At 35.7% G+C, this 23,171-nt stretch overlaps 1 protein-coding gene across 3 annotated transcripts in view; it reads left to right on the top strand.

Annotated features, from left to right (window-relative positions):
* The first annotated feature begins 648 nt into the window (after positions 1-648).
* The window catches only part of LOC106079815 (atrial natriuretic peptide receptor 2-like), a 46,868-nt gene continuing 24,345 nt past the window's right edge, over positions 649-23,171 (top strand). For 2 of the 3 annotated variants that reach the window (XM_056043801.1, XM_056043800.1), the window contains exons 1-13: positions 649-845; positions 4,520-4,629; positions 13,510-13,644; positions 14,007-14,219; positions 14,750-14,856; positions 15,001-15,108; positions 16,817-16,924; positions 17,424-17,562; positions 18,454-18,590; positions 19,899-20,004; positions 20,183-20,288; positions 22,702-22,798; positions 22,998-23,169. In XM_056043801.1, the coding sequence (XP_055899776.1) occupies positions 649-845; positions 4,520-4,629; positions 13,510-13,644; positions 14,007-14,219; positions 14,750-14,856; positions 15,001-15,108; positions 16,817-16,924; positions 17,424-17,562; positions 18,454-18,590; positions 19,899-20,004; positions 20,183-20,288; positions 22,702-22,798; positions 22,998-23,169 (1,735 nt within the window). Of the gene's footprint in view, positions 846-4,519; positions 4,630-10,234; positions 13,374-13,509; positions 13,645-14,006; positions 14,220-14,749; positions 14,857-15,000; positions 15,109-16,816; positions 16,925-17,423; positions 17,563-18,453; positions 18,591-19,898; positions 20,005-20,182; positions 20,289-22,701; positions 22,799-22,997; positions 23,170-23,171 lie in introns of those variants that run through there. The other variant, XM_056043802.1, reaches the window with a different exon arrangement.

The following is a 23,171-nucleotide window of genomic DNA, read 5'->3' as shown; positions in this document are numbered from 1 at the left end:
ATCCTCTGAGCAGTCGGCCATTTTGTGTGGACCAAGTGTCAACTTTGTTTGGTGACAGAATTTCATCAGGTTCAAAATCTGTGTTGGTCTTTTATCCAAACTTGACAAGGACTTTATTTCTGTATGGACGATAGACTAGTCAGTTTTAGTCACAATGAATAAGCCTGCCAATTTGACTAATAATTAAGGTCCAAGTTACGTAGTTTTCTATTCCATGGCTAATTATGGTTGTTGAAATGTGCATAAAATTGTGATATGAAAAGATATTATCGTCGATTCTGTGTATTTTCGGTGATATCATCCATTTGAATTTTTTTTTAAAGTATTTCTTATTGGCATTTCAGAACAACGTGCTAAGGACAGTTAGTATTTGTGTATGTGCTGGAAATCAAACCAAAACCTTTGCTCGCTTCTTTAGAGAAAGACAAACAAACGAACAGGACCAAAGAAAAATGACAGAAAAGTTAAAACCTCGTCTGAAAAAAATATTTTCTTTGCTCTGATGAAATTTTTTGTTTAAAGTGAATGTTCATTGCATTTGTTTTGAAAGCTCGGTTAGAGAAGACGAAGTGACTAGTAGAGAGCAAGAGTCTGTGTTGTAGAGATTTAGTTCAAACATTTGTCTCATTGGAAAGCAACTCTTGACTCATGCCCTTCCTTTTCCTTTGCTTCATGTGTCTGAGGCTGGTCCAAGCCGAGGAGGAGATTCACAAAGAAGAATTAAGAATCGCGTGGCTGGCACCGAGTGAATCCTTTCGAGGAATCACTGCTGCATCATCGGTGAATGTACTGAAATATAGCTTAATGAGTTCACAGTTTGCGTTTTTAAAGAATCATTACATTAGGTAAGTTTGATATACAAATAAGCAATGCAACTACTTTAGGCAAATTCTGCTTTACAATAAGTCCTATCATTAAATTAGTGAAACTGTATATACAATATGTTTAGAAAATAGTTCTAATAGCTTAGTACACTCTATTATTTGTATAGGTCAGTAGGACGAGTGAAATTGTTGTGAAAGTTTTCTGTAGGAATCCATTGTGTTATCGTAACGTTTTGACTTTAAGCTGAAACAAAAAAAAAAAGTTAAATATGAAAAATAACAATACTTTTGAATTAATCATATAATTAATTTTCAATAGACTTAGACTAGTTATAATAGATGCAATCACTATTGTGAACCATTAGGGATTGGGAAGGGTATCTGGGAGAAGGTTTCTATGCTGCCGTTTCAAAAGCTATCTTTAAAAATGTGCTGGAGTCTGAATTAGAACTCGAGGTCTCAAGCCTCAACGATGAAAAGCCGACATAGTAGCCACTGAGCTATTCAACTACTTATAAATATAGAGGTTTTATATTTGTCTTTTGTTAGTTTAAAATGTTTACCGAACATCCTAATCTTCTACTCAAGGCGTGTCTTAGTACATTTTCTACAGAAAATAAAATTCATTAATCAAGACTAATTTATTAACTTGTTGGTTAAATTTGATTGATTCATGTGTTGTCATCGAGAATGAATAATTTTGAAATGTTGATCCGAGAATGGGAAGTAGGAGAAATAATGTTTAAAAGATTCCACCCAGACAGACAGACTGACAGATGGAGTGAGTTATTATAAGCTTTGTAAAATAGATAACAAAGATAGCTTGTGTGGAAGCACAATTTCAGAATCGGCCCCCGAAGTGGTCCGCCCAGGTAGGAAAAAAAAGGCAACTTTCAATATTTTCCGCATAAATATCAGAAGCTATGATCTACAGCAGGGGTTCTCAACCTGTGGGTTGCAACCCCCTTGGGGGGTCGATGGAGGCTTTTCCAGGGGTTGCCTAAGACCATTGAAAATATGGATTGTTATTGTCTACTCTTCTATTGCTGTATGTGTGTGGGGGGGGAGGGGTCGCGGCCGAGAGGGAATTGTAAAAAGGGGTCGCCGATCTTTAAAGGTTGAGAACCGCTGATCTACAGCAACCACAACTGTCCCTTCTTGTGCGTGTAGAAAATGTCCGACTCTGATATGGAGATGTATTAATACTAGCCTTCCATTGTTTAATATTCATGTGTATTCAAAGGACTGATGCTAATGATACATTAAATGTATCAAGGCTGCGGGCAAAACCAAGGTTAGGAAGTTACTCATCAGGGAACTCCTTAATGCTGATGATGCAGCTATTGTGGCTGATTCTGATATTCAGCTACCGTCCCTGGTTGACAAACTATCTGCTGCTTGTCAGAAGTTCGGCTTAAACATCAGTCAAAGCAAGACTAAGATACTTGTCCAAAACAATAACACTGCACCTCAAGTAAGCATTAATGGCCAACCACTAGAAATTGTTGATCACTTTTGTTACCTTGGCTCCATCATATCCAACAATACTCTACTGGATAAAGACATAAACAACAGGATAGCCAAGGCAATGGCCACCATGTCACGGTTGCAGAAAAGAGTCTGGGACAACATATTGCTGACTGACGGTACTAAAGCCCAGTCTACGGGACCTGTGTGTTGAGCACCTTGCTGTACGGAAGTGAAACATGGTCAACCTACTCAAGGCAGGAAAAAAAGCTGAATGTCTTCCACCTCCGATGCCTAAGGCGGATCTTTAAAATAAGGTGGCAAGATAAGATAACCAATGAGGAAGTGCTACATAGAGCAGGATGCCAGGACATCCGCTCTGTTATCAGCAGCAGACGCCTTGGCTGGCTTGGCCACGTTCGTAGAATGCCAGTAGGTCGACTTCCACAGGACATTCTGTATGGCTATCTAATAGAAGGCAGGAGAGACGCTGGTCGCCCACTTTTACGTTATACGGATGTATGCAAACGCGACATGAAGCTCTTCAAAATCGACATTAGCAGCTGGGAAGAGGTGGCACTTGATAGATCCACATGGAGAGAGAGCATAAAGGAAGGGTCTCGGATTGCAGATGTCATACACAACAGAAGCAGAAAGAAGGATGAAAATGCAACGGCGCCTGGTGATTACATATGCCCAACCTGCGATCGCAGCTGTGTATCAAGGATTGGCCTCTTTAGTCACACAAGAAGTTGCAAAGGGAAAAGATCGTCTCTCGGTATGTAGAATGCCACAGATTTCTAATGAAAAGATGGTTCAGTGTGAGCCTAACGTTATCAAATGATGGTTTGGAAAGGGCGATCACTCATTCAAGACTTCCAGGAGACACTTTTCCCTTTGGTTTCTGTGTCTAGAGACAGTGGCGTAGCTTAGGTGGGGGAGGGGGTCCAAATTTGAACATCCCACCGCCCCCACTTGTCCACCAAATGAGTGCCCGAAATTTGTGTTTACATCAAATATTACGCCATTATCTCATGTCAAAACGCATGGGCCCCCCAAATCCCTAGTTACGTGACTGTCTAGAGAGCTAGAGCATGTCCCTGCTTCTTCAATCTTGTGTAGACACATACTGAAGGCTTTCTTTCTCTTTGAAAATACAAAGGAACACTTTCTGTCAATCGTTAATGGCTTGTATAACAGAAAATATTGAATTTAGTCGTTTAAATATTTTTACCAAATTATTTTATAAAGGAACAAATCCGTTGGCATAAATATTATACAAATGTACAGAAATATAACTATTAAAAGTGAGTAGCTATACAAATGTACAGAAATATAACTATTAAAAGTGAGTAGCTATACAAATGTACAGAAATATAACTATTCAAAGTGAGTAGCTATACAAATGTACAGAAATATAACTATTCAAAGTGAGTAGCTATACAAATGTACAGAAATATAACTATTCAAAGTGAGTAGCTATACAAATGTACAGAAATATAACTATTCAAAGTGAGTAGCTATACAAATGTACAGAAATATAACTATTCAAAGTGAGTAGCTATACAAATGTACAGAAATATAACTATTCAAAGTGAGTAGCTATACAAATGTACAGAAATATAACTATTCAAAGTGAGTAGCTATACAAATGTACAGAAATATAACTATTCAAAGTGAGTAGCTATACAAATGTACAGAAATAGAACTATTCAAAGTGAGTAGCTATACAAATGTACAGAAATAGAACTATTAAAAGTGAGTAGCTATACAAATGTACAGAAATAGAACTATTAAAAGTGAGTAGCTATACAAATGGTTAATTTAAATACAAAAAAAAGCCATACATATTAAATTTAAAAAAACAAAACGGCTCAATGTTGTTTGTTTACGATTGGTGAATGACGTCCAATTAACAAAATGAGCCCATCCTGTTTAGAATCGCAAAGTGATTTTGTATTATTTCATATAAATGAGATGGATGTCTAGGTATAAGCTATGAATGTCTACGGAACACAATATGAATAAATACATACGCACCTAACGGACGTATACATAACATATGATTGCCTATAGAACACATTATGATTATCTACAGAGCACATGTTTACAGATTAGATTTTATTAATCTCTCCAGAAAACACAGAATGAATGTCTACTGAAAATACGGAATGAATGGTAGACAATTTCCTGAGTAGACTAATTCTTCTCTATTATTTTATTCACAGAGTCAAATGGTATGACACACAGTGTACACCTAAAGCTTCGCTTGCTGCTGCTGTGGATGCTAGAAATAAATTTGATCCTCATATAATATTAGGACCTCCTTGTTCTAGCGGTAAAATCAAATACAAATACAAATCTAGATGAACCAATAGTAATAGAAAGAAACTCATGTACGAGAAGAGATGTCTAAGCATATATATTTGCATCTGTGTGTTTGTGTGTGTATATATATGTATCTTCTTGGGCGAAGCCAGGATTTTTTTTCGGGGGGAGGGAGGGGTTGTTTTGAGGGGATTTTTTTCACCCCCCCCCCCGCGAAAAAAAAATATATGTATGTGTGTGTACATAATTAATCTTTATTACATTCTGACCCTTCATTCTTTCGGAAGACGTTTATTGTGCCATAGAATATGTTCTTGAGTCATTGGAAAAATAGTATACTCCCCGCCCTTGCTAGCAAGGGAGTCTGGGGGAGCGCTGGGAGCTCCACAAGTGCGTGGCGGAACCCCGCCGCCAAGCACTATTTCCGGTTTTGAAACCCAACAAAATGCCTATTCTGAGGTATCAACAGTGCATTATCCTGCTATTAAAAAAAATTATTTCAAAAACCTAATGTGCTATTCTTACTGACTTAGACCCTCCCGCACCGTTCGGCTCATTAGGCGGCAAGCTGTTTCAACAAAAATCTGTCACTGGCAATGTCTGAAGCCTATTCCTACCTGCTCTGAGGGCCTCCTTGAAAGTGTGGCGCAAAATTGTACTAGTATGTCATCGAAATTCTTATTATGTATAATTCATTTTGTCGGAGAACATGTCCCGCAAACCTCATGCGACGCTCTTTCACAACCTTACGAAGGGGTCGACTCACAGTTCGGCATAGGATTTCCTTGATTTAGACCCGATCTCTATTTTTTCAATTTCGGCAGATGACTATTCACTGCACTTTATTAATGGAGCCTAGCTCTTGCAATTAGGTGACAGTAACTTGCTTTAGATTTTATATCGAAAAGGGATGTTTTATTGTCAAAATTATCTTTTGGCGGGGGTTTTAAACTAAAAAATCTCTGCAATTGTTTTTTTAATTCAAAACCCCATTTAGCTACGGTCATAGAATTTGGTGACTAGTTTGCTTTAGAATAATATTGAAAAGAGAGTTTTTTGTTTGTTTAATAAATATTTAATTTACATAAGTAACAAACTCTTCAATGTCAATTTAGTTAATCATAAATCGAGTCTGTTGTTTAAGACTCTGCCAAAGATGAAGATGTAGTGGCGGCTCTACCCTATCTAGCGGAGTTGGTAATTTTGGACTCTCAGCTACTACGTTGTGGTTCTGACAGTTCCAAGATGTCATCTGGAATGTCCAGTGCTGGATTTATCTAGAGGCAACATACGCTAGAGATTAGAGCCCCCCCCCCCACTTGCCTATAAATAGTTACAATGATATTTTTAATGACCTTACGTTGAATACATCATATCTCAGAAAAGCCTGAATCCAGTCCTGGCCAAGTCGTAAGTGTCCAATCTATTAGCTTTCTCGGTAGACACGACGATGTGTTTCCCGTTTCTTCTGTAGTCTTGACTTCCATTTCTGATATTATAAGATCACTTTAATGTCTGCAGTCATGCCTAGCTAAAACATGACTTCTCCAGTTCTCTGCTAGCAATTCACTATTCTTGAGACTTGTGTATCAGATTTAACATGTCTGAAAGTAAGTTTGGCGGCATGACTATTCTCCGACCTTTGTAAATAATTCCATCCGAAGTTGATAACTGGTCTTTTGAATCCCAATATAGCCTGACTTCAATTGGAGTCTCGCTTCTTGTGTCTGGCCAAGCAGTCATAATTACTTCCAGAAGCATTGAACTTTCTTTTGTATAATCTTGAATTTCGCTGTATTTCGAATCCCACAGATCATATGCACTAAATTTTCTGTAAATTCACTTTACTGAGTATCAGTATCTGGTAGATGTTCTCGAGAAAGTGTATCGGAGTGAAAAACGTTTTATTGTCACAGACTTTCACTGTAGTCTCATCCTCTTCTGTAGTCTCAGTGCTATCAAGAAAGTTTTCTTGAAGATTTGCTCCAGAGGTATGTGGCCATTATAAACTGTTGCTTCTTTACCAAATATGTAGTAGTGAAATTTGCGTATGCTATATATAATTGAAAGCATTTCTTTCACGTCTCTTGTTTCTGCATCTGTGAGAGCTCTAGATGCCAATGCTTGAAGAAGTAGCCGCCCCAACTGTTCCCAGTCTATCTTTACTTGTTCACATCATAATACGCTATAACTTGAGGGTTTGTACAAAGATGTCTATATTCTTGGAAACACTTGTTCTAATTTCATCTTTTTCTTTAAAAGCTGGTTTGTCAATAACGTGCGTACTTCATGAAATATGTCATTTAATCAAAGGCTGTAAAACTTAACGCATCGAATTTCTCCAAGTGACTTGCTCCAGGGGTTCAGGGGCGTAACTAGGGATTTGGGGGCCCGGGGGGATTGACCTCTTTGGGGGCCCCTTGCATTTTGACAATCGACATATGACATGAGATAATGTACGCAAAAATATATAAGCCCCAAATCAAATTTGTTCAGTATATCAGTAAACTTAACAAAAAGTAATCATCAAGACTCTTTTAATGAATAATACCGTTGTTTATTAGTTAAATAATGCACAAGTGACAAATCTAAATTGATATCGCTTCACGTCATGCATTCTGTGCAGCAAAGACATCTATAACATCAACTACATCGATACTTTCTAGTATTTGTGACTTCACTGACATTAAAGCCATGATAAGCCTTTCTTGTGTCATTGTGCTCCTGAGATACTTTTTGATGAGTTTGAGCTTTGAGAATGATCTCTCACATGACGTAATGGAAGTGGCCTGAGTTAGCGGTATTCGGAGGAGGTTGCAAAGTCTGAGCACACGTAATTCCCATATGAAGCCTGTTTCCTCAATATGTCTATTGGTGATTGTATTACTGTTTGTTGATGAAAAGTGCTCGTGCATCAATGACATCATTGAAAAAGCGATTTTCCATTTATTTCATCATACAAACAGGAAAAGTAGCACAGTTTGTCACAAGCGTGTCTTCCAACAGGTGTCTTGGTTCAAGAAGTAACCCAAAGGTATCCATTTTCTTTCCAGCCTTTGGAATCTGCCCTTCATCTCCATATGAAATCTGTCCAGCACTTCTGTCGCAACACGTTTGAATTGCAGTTGTATTGACAGTCCTACATTAGAACTCAACTTCCCATCAAGTCTTTTCTTTCATATGGTTGTTTTGATTACAGGGAATCCATAGTATTCACTACCTTCTTTTGCTTTTTCGATGGATTGGGTTTTTGTTAGTATCTCATCATTTTGCAGAAAGCATGAAAGGGTACTAATTTCTTTAGCAGATTCCCGTATATGCAGTCCAGACTTTTGTAGTTTCTTCCGAACTATATTAATACGGCACAGGAACTTTGATCAGAATTCCAGATAGGCAAACAATTCTTAATTTTCCACTGCATGAAGAAGATTCTGTGCTAATATTATATGGTATTACGTGATTGTTGGTTGTTTATGTTTTGTGCGAAAGCAAAAGGATTCAGAGTATATAAAAGTGGGAAAGATCCATATCTCGTTATGCTCGAGTATAGAAATACTCCGATAAGTGGACCATCACAACTGCTGACGAGTAGAAGACTCAGGGAATCATTCCAACTGATCACAAACTATTGAAACCATCGGTAGCTGAAAATGCAGAGACAATACTCAACGAACGACAGATGAAAAGCTAAGTTAAATACGATGCAAAAGCAAGACTACCTAAAGATAATTCTGTCGGAGAGTTCGTCTAGGTCAAACATGGCAGAAAGCAGTTGTCATAAAAAAATTCAGCACCCAGATCTTACATCATAAAGACAAACAATGGAAAAACATACAGAAGAAATCAACGCTTTTTAAATAAGAGTTTCGATGAAGACATCTCTAGGTACTATGATACCGATGAAGACAATGAACTGCAAACTGTTGGAACAAACGAAACAGACAGTTATAGACCAACGTCTAGAGAACTTGTTGTGCCAGTCAAGACAACCAGAAGTGGACGAATTGTTAAAGTTCCTAGTAGACAGTGCCGGTCGCAGTGGGCGCCTCGCTTTCATAGGCCCCGCGCTAATTCCAAGTGTACATTGTTAAATCAAACAATTATAACGTATATAAAATAACAGGGTTTTCGCGAACTCCTTTTTTTTCAAGGCCTCCAGGAAATCTCATGAAAAGGCAAAATATACGATAAAGTCCTGAACTTTTTTTGAATTTATTCAAATCTCCTGAAGAATAGACGAAATTGACATTTTGGGGTGCCAATAAATAAAAAGTGGCATTGCGAGCTTTCATTTGATAAAAATTTATTGCACAGACGAAGGTAGGCCTTTTTTCTAATTCAAAAAAAATAATTTTGACATTATGCTTATCCCTACCCAGACTAGGCCCTGCGCGATCCGTTTCGCATAGGGCCCGCAAATGCTAGGGCCGGCCCTGCTAGTGGATATCACTATTAAGAACTTTAAAAGGAAGGGTGTGATAATAACTTCAATAGGAAGGATGTTTTAATATTATATGATAATACGTCATTATTTTTTGTTTATGTTTTGTTCGAAAGCAAAAGGATTAGATCATTAGATGTAAATAAAAAGAGAAAGAGAGTTTCCATTGGATTGAGGAAAGATGAATAAAGGGGTAATAACTCGAGTGTGAAGTTTAATTCTGAAATTATAGACGCCAAACCGGAATAATGGACAATTTTAGCATTGTTAAGAATAACTTTTAGATCTGTTATACTCGATTCTGTAAATTTTGCTTCAAGGTTAATTAGTATAGCCATATAATACTCGCCATTTTGATCTATTATTAGTAAAGGTAACAAGATACCTGGAATTCACTGTATATCATGCAGTTTTATTGGTGGCAAGAAAGCTTAAAATGTAAGACTAATTTTTTAAAAAAAATTGATCTCTGCGGCAAAAATATTTTTAAAATGTCAACAAAGTCAACGTACTGATAGACCTAGATCTAGGTTTAGTCTTTGTGATAAATTTAATCCATAAATGTTGATAAAAAAAAAGAAACCCCTTGACACTATTTGTCAATCAAATATATTAATTTATGTATTTACAAATAAATTTCGGACACCCATTTGGGGGCCCCCCTAGTTGGGGGCCCGGGGGGATTTAAAAATTCCCCCCATCCCCCCCCCCTTAGTTACGCCACTGCAGGGGTTATAGACATACATACATGTGGAACTCAACGATCGACATGTTCTTCAGATGACATTTATAGGCGTACTTTTTCAGAAGAATGCCCTTCAATGATTCAATGGATTACTGTGCATATATCAGCCAAAATGCAGTTCAATGTTAGCATTATGCTCAGTAATAGTACTTCCGGGGCGCTGCACAGCAGACGACCTGATTATACCGGGCTCTTTTTTTTCAAATTTTTTTCTGTTAATATTTCATGTCATTTGTTACTACTCCAATGTTTCAATGGATGTGCACTGTGTCTTTTGGATTCTAATGTTGGTCTGGATTTTAATTTGTCTGGAAACGTGTATTTCAGTGGAGTTTTGTGGTAAGACGCTTGACAGTATGGACAACACACCCGCCATCTTGGAACCTAATAACGAGCCTAAGTCTAAGGCTTTAACCGAACAAATCCCTAGCACAAAACGTAAGAAGAGAGGACGTAGAGGATGAATACGAGTTAAGTGTAGAAGAAGAGGACAACGAGGCTTCCTTCCACCCATCGTAACAGGCAATGTTAGGTCTTTACAAAATAAGATGGAAGAATTAACAGGTTGCTGTGAACATCTGTATCAATTTAGAGAGTGTTCCTTAATGTGTTTCACTGAAACCTGGCTCAATGATACGATACCCGACTCTTCTGTTGATCTTGATAAATTTTACGTTTATAGAACAGACAGAACAATTAACAGTGGGAAGTCAAAAGGAGGAGGACTCGCAATCTATATAAACAAGGAATACTGCAACGCCAATAATGTGAACATCAGGAATAAAATTTGTGACCCTAACATTGAACTTATGTGCGTCACACTTAGGCCTTACTACTTGCCTAGAGAATTCACCCAGGTGTGTGTTGTTGTTGTGTACATACCACCGACGGCTGACACAGCGACTGCGTCGGAAATAATTTTTTATGTGCTTCACAATGTACAATCAAAACACCCGGACTCTGTTTGTATCGTAAATGGAGATTTCAACAACCTAAATATTGACAGCACACTGCCAAACTATTGCCAGTATGTCTCCCTCCCCACAAGGCAGGGTAGAACGCTCGACAAATGCTACGTAAACATTAAGCAGGCTTACAAATGTAAAGGTTTGTTCCCACTTGGAGAATCTGACCACGGGCTTGTCCATCTTATACCAAATTACAAACCTACTCTTAAAACTACAAAGAGAGTTATAAAAACGGTCAAGATGTGGTCTGAAGAGGCTGTAGAAAAACTACGATGATGCATTGAGAAAACTAACTGGGAAATCTTTATTGAAAACTGTCCAGACATAAACGAACTAACAGAAACTGTTAACTCATATATATCATTCTGCGAGGAGTTAACAATTCCAACAAAAACAATACAAGTCTATTGAAACAATAAGCCCTGGATGACCAAAAAAATCAAACACCTTATTACTGAAAAGAAAACAAAGTATAAGGCTAGCAACGAAGAGTTTATTAATGCTAAAAATAAACTGAGAAAAGCAATAATTGAAGGGAAAAAAACGTACAAAGAAAAAATTGAGAATTTCTTTGCCAAGAACAACTCAAAACAATGCTGGGAGGGATTAAAGAAAATAACAGGCTGCGCCTCAAAACGAGAACAAATTTTAGTGGCTGATGATGAGAAATTCGCCAACGAACTAAATTATTTTTATTCTCGTTTTGACAAAGAAGATTTTGTTGATCTACACAAAGAACTTTTCAACACTCTGTCCAAAGGAAAACAAGAGCCCTACGTCAATTTTGTAACTGAGTATGAAGTGACCTTGTTATTTAAAAGAGTAGACGTAACAAAAGCTTCTGGACCAGACAAAATTAGTGGCAAGCTGATCAAGCTATGTGCGGAGCAAATCTCTTTTATCTTCTGTCATATCTTTAACCAGTCATTGCAAACGCGCGTAATTCCAAACATCTGGAAAACTTCAGAAATCATACCAGTGCCTAAGAAACCAAAAATAGATTGCTTAAATGATTTCCGCCCAGTAGTACTAACACCTATTGTTATGAAATGTTTTGAAAAATATATGCTTAAACAACTTGTAGCAAAAGTCAATAACAGCCTTAGACCCTCACCAATTTGCATACAAAGCAGCTAGAGGAACTGAGGATGCCATTCTATTGCTTTTGGACCAGCTTTATAAGCATCTCGATATACCCAAAACATATGCACGAGTCCTCTTAGTAGATTTCTCCTCGGCTTTCAATACCATACAGCCACATCTAATGATAAACAAACTGAGTAACTTAAATGTAAGCCCTTACTTACAAGCTTGGGTTCTAAACTTTTTTAACCCAACGGCCCCAGTATGTTAAAGTCAACAACACCAAATCGTCAACTCGAGTACTATGTACGGGTGCTCCACAAGGTTGTGTACTTTCTCCTGTACTATACACTCTTTACTCTAATGACATAAGAAGCATCTATGACTCAGTTAAACTCATTAAATTCGCTGATGATACTGCCATAGTCGGTCTTATTTCAGGAGACGAAACTCAGTATCGAAGCTCGATAGAAGAGTTTACAAACTGGTGCACCGACAACTTTCTAGAACTGAATGTAACAAAAACTAAAGAACTTAATAATAGATTTTAGAAAGAAAAAACAAACTATACGTGAACTGCAAATAAACACTACATCTATAGAACAAGTAAAGCCTAAATATCTAGGCCTTATCATCAACAACAAGCTTTCATGGGAAGACCACCTTGGAACTCTGACAAAGAAAACAGCCCAGCGACTCTTTTTTCTATACAAACTCAACAGTTTTAAATTAAACAAGAAGATCCTTGAGACATTTTACGGCGCGACTGTACAAAATCTGCTAACATACGGAATAAGTTGTTGGCAAGGCAACGCCTCATCTAAACTGTTGCAACGTCTAGAAAACATTTCAAAAAGCATCAAAAATTACACTCACAACATTATCACATTTAAAGGAACTTTTTGAACAAACGTGCCTAAGAAAAATCGAAAAAATCTTGGAAGACAACGGCCACCCGCTCCATCAAGAACTACGCCAGGTCGTCGCGAAGTGGGCTACTGCTGTCAATCAAAACAAGAACGGAGCGGTACAAAAATTCGTTCGTACCTCACTCGGTCAGACTCTATCACCGCCACTCATTGATCAGGGAACATGAAATGCACCAAGATACCCGTGTGTAGTCGCTGAATGAACTCTTTATGTTGTCTGTTGTATTTATGTGTATTTTTCTGATGTGTTGTCTTTATATGAGAAACGAGTCCTTGTAATCACAACAAATTTCCGTAAGGATCAATAAAGCAGTCTTAGTCTTAGTAATGCAAAAGAAAAAAAAAGTTAGAGATCTTAAGGATCTGGTCATCTTTCTGTCACTTGAGAGTTAGTTGAACTAAAAACTAGGAAGGATTGAGTTGTGAATGCCGGACATTTTCACACTCTAGTCAAAAGCCTTCCAGATGATATCATCTCCTATTTTCTCCTGACGTCTGCCGACCCTGTAGACCATCAGAATTTCATATTGACGATTTAAAGTCAATCAGTAATGTTTTTTCTAGAAGAATTTTCAAAATCACTTTCTGGTATAATTTTTTTTATAAATATCTAGATGCTTATTAAGACTTTAATTTTATTGATTATTATTTTTATCTAAGATTTTGATTTATTTGTTAATTTAAGTCTAGACATTAATAATTAATTGTCTAAATAATTTCTCAGGAATGAACGTTGTCGCGATGTTAGCATCCCACTGGAATATTCCAGTATTTGGCTGGGTTTCCAATGACTTATTTCTTGGAAACAAAACTATTTATTCAACATTAGTTCGTGTCATGGGACCACTAGACCAGTTCTGTAAGTTTTTGTTGTTTTTTGACATGGAAGAAATTTTGTTCTCCATGACTAATTTTCATAGCACGATTGGTAAATAGACTTACTTGATAAAGCTAGTAACTCCACTAGTAACTACATTTTTCTTAGACAGTAGTATAGGTGTCCAATGACTGGAAATAGACGCTATGAAGAATCTATTAAACATGATTCGTATTCTGACCTGCGACACGTGTCTAGGTAACTCCTCATTAAGACTGAAAGGCTCAAGCCTATTGTACTGCAGTGTTTCTGAAACTGACCCTTCAGTAGTCATGGACATCATTGTTTTCAGTGATAATGTTTGTAGCTTCCTATATGAAGGTCTAATACTTTGTATGCTTCAGCCCACACAATGACCTATGTTGCCTCTGGATTCAAATGGAATAGATTCGCCTTACTCTATGACAAGTATGAAGTCTATAAAGCTGTCTACGACGCCATTTCCAAGTTTGTTAAAGACCAGAAGAAAATCGTTGCCTCGGATAGCGAATTGTCTTCGAGCATGTCTGAGCAGGAGATTGAAGATGTTTTTCTCAAAGTCCGAAGATACGCTCGAGGTGAGGGTTTTTCTTTTCTCATTAGTAGAACATTGGATTCAGTTTTTAACTTCTTTTTATTGTACAAAGTACATTCTGTGCGATTATTGTTAATAACGTTATAGGAGTATCTACGAAAAAAATAATTACAATATTAGAGAGTATCTATAAAGAAACTAATGACACTATTAGAGAGATACATTATAGGAGTATCTATGAAGAAACTAATGACACTATTAGAGAGATACATTATAGGAGTATCTATGAAGAAACTAATGACACTATTAGAGAGATACATTATAGGAGTATCTATAAAGAAAATAATGACAATATTAGAGAGATACATTATAGGAGTATCTATGAAGAAACTAATGACACTATTAGAGAGATACATTATAGGAGTATCTATGAAGAAACTAATGACACTATTAGAGAGATACATTATAGGAGTATCTATAAAGAAAATAATGACAATATTAGAGAGATACATTATAGGAGTATCTATGAAGAAACTAATGACACTATTAGAGAGATCACTTTCTATTTCACAGTGCTTGTGTTTTCTGTGCCATGGATGGACATGAGGAAGTACATGTTGGTAGCTCATAGACTAGGAATGACTGAAGGAGATTTTGCTTTTATATGTATCAACTCAGATGTGAGTAACACAAATCAATAGATAGATAGACAAAGACAGACAGATAGATAGATAGATAGATAGATAAATAGATAGATAGATAGATAGATAGATAGATAGCAGAGACATATCTAGACACTGATACCATTATTGTGCTGTATTCAGATCTACTCGCGAGCAGAATTAGATCGTGATGTTCTGTCGGATCGTGGCTGGAGAAGAAATGACTCAAATGACAGTGATGCCAGGATAGCCTTTGAATCAGTTATACATGTAGGTCATTCATTCATTGTGTCCTAGCCTACATTATATAATGTCAACATATATTCTTTAATATTGACGCCTGTAGGTAGTAAAAGTGTTTGTATCAGTTTCTGTCTGTCTGCTGATGGATGGTAACGTTTTTCACGGCTAATGTTTAGTCATAAGTACAGTATCTACTGCCCTCCCCACTCCCACCCTTTGAGTTGGGGGGGGGGGGGTGCGGTTCAATTTTTAAGCAGAAATCATAGTGAGTGAACGAAATGAGTTGAATATCTATATAATATAAGCTTATATTTGAACCCATTTGTATATTGTGTGACTCATCTCAAATTAAATCATTAGTAAATATAAAAGGAAAGAGGATTGTACCAGGTTGGAGGGGCGATACATTCACGCATCCCACCCGGACACGCACCCCGCCCGGACTAATACTTTTTCTTTTGTATTTTACAAAATCCTTACAAAAACAAAACTATTCACTAACATAAATGCTATATGCTATAAATGAAATTGTTATATCGAGTCGCCGCACCCCCTATTCTTTAATGCCAAATGTAATCATTAGCAATAATTGTAAAAAGGAGCGAGGACTCTTACACGATTAATTGTTTTCACTCCACCGCCCTCCCTTTTCAGACGAAAACATGACGTTTTAAAAAAAAATTAGTCAAATATGGCACATGAATTTAATTGAAAAATTTTGAATTCATAAGAAATTTTAACTATAAGAGTAACAATTAAGATGAGTTCTAAACCCAGATTATTCTTTTACTAGTCGCCTTTTCCAAACCTTTTCTCAAGCTGAGATTTTTCTATTGTATAAAATAACTTTTGGACTATAACTTACAATTTATATGTGAAAAATTGTAAAAAGACTGCAAATTTAGAGTAGAATCTAATTGGTCTTTTTAATTTCTCCTCCCTCTTCAGAATTTTGGTTTTCAGAGCTTTGAATTATAATTCTGTAATAAAACGAAGTTACAAACAGGCATATTGAATACAAATTATCACTTGCAATGAATTTTTTTTAAATTTTATTTTTTGAAAATATTTTTTTCGGCGGCGACCCTCAAAGCCTTAATCTAAATCTGTGGAGTCTCTTATCTCTTCAAGGAACAAATCGGTTGTATTTTCAGTACAATATTTATGCTGACCAAAACAGGCGACCACAGGAGGTTTCACTTAGCATGAAGATAATATCGCGATAAATACGCCCAGTTCAGATAACTGGTGCCTCGATTGTCAGTCACACTTTACTTTATTAGTAAATATGACATGCATTTTTAAATAATGAGCTGTAGATATAAGGAAAATGCGCTTACGTAATGTAAGAAAACGCTTGGCGTCATCGCTGGGGAAGCTTATATATATATATAATAATAATAACCTTTGTATATTCGTTTATACATTGGTTTAGGGTTTGCTGGGCGGTAGGGTTAGGGTTTGGAAAAAAAATCGTCCTACCCCCTCAAAGGTTCTGGATCCGCTAGTGCCCTATGAGTTTAGAAAAGTCAACGCCAGGTGGTGGTTGTGTTGTCCACATGACATTAACATGACTAGCCTAGATGGGATGAACGCTATGGGTCCCATGAGTCTACAAGGTTTAAAGGGAAGAAGAAATGTACATACTTTCGTGTTGTTCAATTATTCAGTTTTCTTTTTGTCTTTCTGATAGTATATCAGGTCATGATACTTGAATCATTTTACATTCCTGTAGATTTTTATGGTGGCTTCCAATCTAGAACTGTACAGCAATTTTGAGATATTTGTTAAAAAGGCAACAAATGTTACTCAGCATTACTGGCAACTACCAAATGGAACAGAAGTAAGTCTACTGCACTCGTTTGTTTCTTCTCTAGTTTAAACGATTAATTTTTGGAGCTCATTGTCTAGCATGCAGTCCCCTTGACTTCCTTAACATGTGTCTAACAAAATAAATCTTTTGAAAGAAATTAGGTAGGCCTAACAGCAAAGACAAAATGTAAGGTCTTCAAAATGTTTTTCAAACAAAAAAGTTCCTTATGTGTAATCTTTTTGGTCAATTTCACTCTACAACTAACACTCAACAAGAAAATGCATAAAAGTAACAGTAGCAGAAACATAAATGCAAATATTTTTAAACCACTTTGAAAACTCTATTTAAATATTATGTTTATTTAAATATTATGTTGATGAACAGCAGAAAAAATATATAACAAATGACATCTATGTCATCTAATTAAAGACCACTATAAGAAATGTCATTTATATAAAGCATAACATTATGAAAAATACAATTTAAATAAACTAATTTCTTGTGAAAAGTTTTTGACAATTCTTTTCAGCATTTTGATGCCTATGCTCCATTTATATATGATGCCACAACACTGTGGGCTAGCGTAGTGAACACAACCCTATTAGAAGGAGGTGACCCAATGAATGGCACACGTATCTGTGAGCTGACCAAAGAAATATCAAAAACAGGTTAGAATTGGTCTCTTAGATTTAGCCGCTGTTCAAACAGTTTCTTCTTTTTAATAGCTCTAATTGTTGAGACTCTTGGAACTCTAGGCTTATGGGAAGCTTGCCTCCATTTCCTTGTCTGAACAAACTTCTATTTGGGACAGATACAAGCAGATGTACAGTTTTTCATCCCTATTACCTATTAGCCATGCAGGTATCTGGCATAAAAAAAACATTTTTTAGACGGAGCTGTCAAATTATAAACAAATTATATCAACACCACAAAATAATCTCTGTTGCATTTCAAATAATTGAAAAAAAGTTGTGTAGAGTTTATTATTAAATCAATGATGTTTGATCAAGTGTGATGAAGCTGGAAAAGAACAATCTTTAGAAATAGTTGAAGGCATATGTATACAAATTTAAATTCCCCCAATTACCTAACTAGTTTCAGAGCATTAGATTCTATTAAAATCAAGATCTATGTAAGATTGGCAAAATGCATTTAGCCAGGTATGGACAAACTATGTCCAGAAGGCTATTTCATGGCCACAGTTCAGGAGTAGTTCCTTTCATTAAATGTTTAAATTTCTAGCACTACCAACACAGTGGTGTACCTCACCCAAGACAGCAATGTCTGTCTTTTATCTTCCAATTATGTATGTTATTTTTATAAAACAGATGCAAATAAGCAAAACTGAACTTATGATGTAAACAAAGTTAACAAATGTATCAACAGATAGGCGCTACATAATATACACCATCGTGTTTTCATAACCATTTTGCACCTTTTTATGCCCCAGCGCCCTAGTCTCCTTTCAGTACTGAATCATTGATGCAATCGAGAAAATTTTATTTTTTTGACGTATTAGTGGTAAATTAATCAGGAAAATTATGCCCTTCTATTTATAGGTATTACTGGTAAATTAGTCATGAACAAAAACTATGATAGACTTGCCAACATCTGGTTTTTGGATATGGGACTTGATGGAAAATTTGCAGAGGTTTTCAAAATAACAAACAGTCTATATGGAGGTTTTGTTGAATCTGTAAGTAGATCTAGTAAATATGAAGAGTACTATTATAGGCATAGACATCAAGTGTAAAAATACATAGTAATTAATGTAGGCCTAGACATAGTTTATAATCCAAACATTAAATAAAATATACAAATTCTGTTGGAATACCTATTTGTTGAACCTATGTCATAATGATGAAACAGTGTGCCATTATGAGATCTTTATAACTCAAGCTCTAGTTTATCTTTAGACTGTGTGGTAAAAAGGAATGGTGTGTAAACCTAAATTAAAGACAGAGAACTATCCCTCCTCCATTAAAAAGCACTAATAAACAAGGTTACAAAGAAAGTTTATGTGGAAGCACAAACTCAAAATCGGCCTCTGTTCAGGCAGGTAAAAAGGCAGGCTTCAATATTTTCAGAAAGAATCATAAACTATGAACTTCAAACTATCAACAACTACAACCTTATCTCTGTCTATACAAAAAAAAAGATGTGCGCGTATCAAAAGTGATGTAGATGTGGTTTTATTGTTAGTTTGATTAACGACTTAATGCCACTGGATATGGAGATTCATTATTATTATTATTACAATGTTAATATTCATATGTATTCAATGAACTGATAGTTGTGAAAATATAGTTCAATGTGAACCTGGCCTACCATTGTTATTGAAGGATTATCTAATTGATTTAATTGTTTTATAAAGGGCCAACCTCTCATTATACAAAGAAACCTTTCCCTTTAGTTAGATGTATAATTATTCCTATGTTACATAGTACCTCTTGTGTATAAAATGAAACACTGCTTATTAATTGTTGTTTTCAATTATATTTAACTAATATGCATACTGAATAGATGTTTTCTTTTTTAAAACAAAAATTAACATTTTATTTACAATGTAAGTAAATAATATGATAGAAAGTATTGAATTTAGTTATAAAATTTTTTTTAAACATTTTTTTTTACAAAAAAATCCAAAACTGCTTGCATAATTGTGTTAAAAATGTATGAATTTATATTTCAATTACCAATAAGTCTCCTGTGTTTTTTTTTACTATTAATATGGTGTATTTTTCTGAAAAAACTGCCTGCATAGTTGATTTTAAAAACTAAATTTTCACTTTCAGAAAAGAAAAAAAAGCTGCTGCAACAGAACTTTGAAAGATCTAAAATATGATATTGGATTTTTAATATCTTTTCTAGTTTCTGAGATATAAATGGTACTAATGGACAGACAGACAGACCACACAAAACTAACAGCTGTTACTCCACTATCTGGGGCCACTTAAAATGTATATGTTTTTTTTTACTCAATCAATACTTTTGAACTCTCTAGTCTGACATTGCCAATGTTATACGATGGAGAAACAGACCAGATGGTAAAGACAGTGCACCACCAGACATTCCAGTCTGTGGTTTTGAGGGAGAACTCTGTAAAAAAGGTTTGTTTTGTGTTGTCTCAACACTTAGTAAAATGTTTAGATGTTTCAAATTATCGCAACATGCAATAAAATGTTTAGATGTTTCAAAGTGTCTCAACACTTAATCAAATGTTTAGACTTGTAGCAGCTCTTAATAAAATGCTTAAACTCAATAGATTTATGTTTCCATTATGTACAGAAGAAGAAGCAGTTGTGATCCCTGATTATACAGCTTCTATCATTGGTGCTGCTGTTGGATCTTCTTTTGTTTGTATTATTGCAGTGGTGGTTCAAGTCTTTCTCAGGTAATTTTGAAATAGAACAGGGAGAGATGGCAGTCTTATTGCAAACATTAAATCTTTGGACAGTAATCAGGACACTGCAATGTATAAATACAATCTTGTTTATAAACACATTTATAAACACATTCAATACATTACAAAGTTTTATTTTAGTCTTCACAAAAACAAAATTAATAGTTAATTTCATGTACATGTTAGTCAAAATAATTTTTTTTTTTTAAATTGATTTTATAGTAAATATCAATGTATTGTGGTTGAAGATATCATTCAAGTAGAGAAATAATCCAAAGGTTTAGTCTGTCACAAGACGCTAGCAGTGTGTTGGCGCCTGCTTGAACTGGTCGTAGTCTAGGGTGATTCTGGAGGCCCGACTGTTGACGCTGGAACTTTAGTGGCTTTAGCCCTGTCGCGATTTTGGTGTTAGTCTATATAATTAAGATATGAAACTAAACACTGGAATATAGTTAGAAACTATAACTTTAAACTGTAACTTTATTTACACACAACATATAATCTTCCAAATGAAACGTCATATACAGGTACATCAACTACTAAAACTAAACTCAGATCTCTAATGACTATGTCTCTAATCATGGAGTCATTCTGCTATAGTTTTCTTGTACCAACTTAGGAAACGAGCAGAAGCAGGAAATACGACCGTCTGCTCTACAAGACCCACGCCAACTAACTGTCCCTTCTTCAGAGCCAAAAAAAATCCTCCCACGTGGACTACACCGCAACCAGTGGTTACGTCCCCTTGCATCATCAGTGACGCATAACCTCAGTGGTTACGTCTACATGCATCATCGGTATCTGACCAGTGATGACGTAGGCCGCGCCAACTGCCCCTTTCTCCAGATCACCCAGCCCTCGTTGTAGCCTAGGTACTCTGGTCCCGTGACAATAAAATAAACATTAAAGCACAAAAAAAACAACTTATTTCCCCTTCCAATAATAAAACAAATCTAATTAAAATATATTAAAACATAAATAATGACATTAGATCTAAAATATAAATAACAGTAAACAAACTTAAAACTTTCCACAATAACTAAGGCCATGGTAGTGGACTGCGGTTGTTCTGCTACACACACACAAACGGTTGTGGGCTCACAGCGGTTTGTGACATAGTCTTCTGTAAAACAAAAGAAAAAACACATATTGAACAACTATGCTTTGTGAACAAAAAAAATTATTGGAAACCAAGTATTCATGTATTACAAACAAGTTGGCCTGAATAGAACTAATAGTCCACCTCACCTGGCCCACTTAGAACTAATAGTCCACCTCACCTGGCCTACTTAGAACTAATAGTCCACCTAACCTGGCTCTCTTAGAACTAATAGTCCACCTAACCTGGCCCACTTAGAACTAATAGTCCACCTAACCTGGCCCACTTAGAACTAATAGTCCACCTAACCTGGCCCACTTAGAACTAATAGTCCACCTCACTTGACCCACTTATAACTAATAGTCCACCTCACTTGACTCACTTATAACTAATAGTCCACCTAACCTGGCCCACTTAGAACTAATAGTCCACCTCACCTGGCCCACTTAGAACTGATAGTCCACCTCACCTGGCCCACTTAGAACTGATAGTCCACCTAACCTGGCCCACTTAGAACTGATAGTCCACCTAATCTGACCTGCTTAGAATTAATAGTCCACCTAACCTGACCTGCTTAGAAATGGTCAAGATGTTTTGGAATTTCTTAAAATAAAACTTTATTCTTTCAATCTTTGGAGTTTGTTGTAGACATTGAACTAGATGTCATATTTTACTAGCTGTTTAGACAAAAGTTTTCTTGAATGTCTTACTTTTGTGTTTGTGCCTTTAAAGAACTAACACATTGTATATTTAGAATAGATGTTCAGATAAAACTGTATGAATTACTTACAGTTTTATTTCCTCTGTGTTTATACTGAATGTATTTAAACAGTATTATATTTCCCTCAGTATTTTATCCTTTAAATTTGTTTTATAACCAAGTTACAATGTTCAGAAATTTTAATCAACTTACATTTTAGATGACATTACATTTTACAACTTACATAAACATTGTTATACCAAGTTAAGACAGCATTGTTTATTAAATTATGATTGTTATACCAATATGTGACTGTATTTGTATATAAAATTGTGACAGCAATGTTATACCAAGTTTTAACAGCATTGTAATACCAAGCAGTGTTATAACATTTTATGTCAGTACTTGAAAGTACTGTTACAAGATTGCTTATTTCACACTTTAGTTGCTGTGCTTCCTTACTGGGTCTACTTACCATGGTTTTTCATTACCTGGATAGACAACTGATTAGTAATTAGTATGTCAAAAATTAAAATGGAGAAGTGGACCTTGAAAACATTTAGCTTTAATAAGCTTTATATTTATGAATTTTGTCTCCTTTAAAGACACTACAGAAGACGTCAGCAGCTTGAAAGTATGATCTGGCAAGTCAAGTTTGAGGAAATAGATTTTGTCACAGCATTGTTAAGTGGAAGTGTTCGTGTGAGTCTCATCATTTTGAAAATCTATTCCATAGACTAGTTGACATATATATTCTAAGATCTATGATATCTTATCTTATAAAATACAGACGTTACTTAAAAAAGTACTAGATCAATAATAGGTCAAGTAAATTCTCAAATTTAAAAAACTACATGAAATTAAAGAAATATGAACTTGAGATTTTCTATTTCTTTCTAAGTCTAGTTTTAGAAATCTGGCACGAAGACGAGCTTCCAGTAGCAAGAAAGTCAACAAACAAAAAAATATGGTCAATGCAATCAACTCACTAAGTGACCATGATGTTGTGCCAGGTTTTCATCATTTATTTGAAAATGGATCGGTCATGTTTGGATCTGTGGCTTACCTTAGAGGT

This window comes from Biomphalaria glabrata, chromosome 10 (genome assembly GCF_947242115.1).
Source record: "Biomphalaria glabrata chromosome 10, xgBioGlab47.1, whole genome shotgun sequence".
Lineage (NCBI taxonomy): Eukaryota > Metazoa > Mollusca > Gastropoda > Planorbidae > Biomphalaria > Biomphalaria glabrata.
The sequence above is the reverse complement of the archived record's forward strand: the minus strand, read 5'-3'. Positions and strand labels throughout refer to the sequence as shown.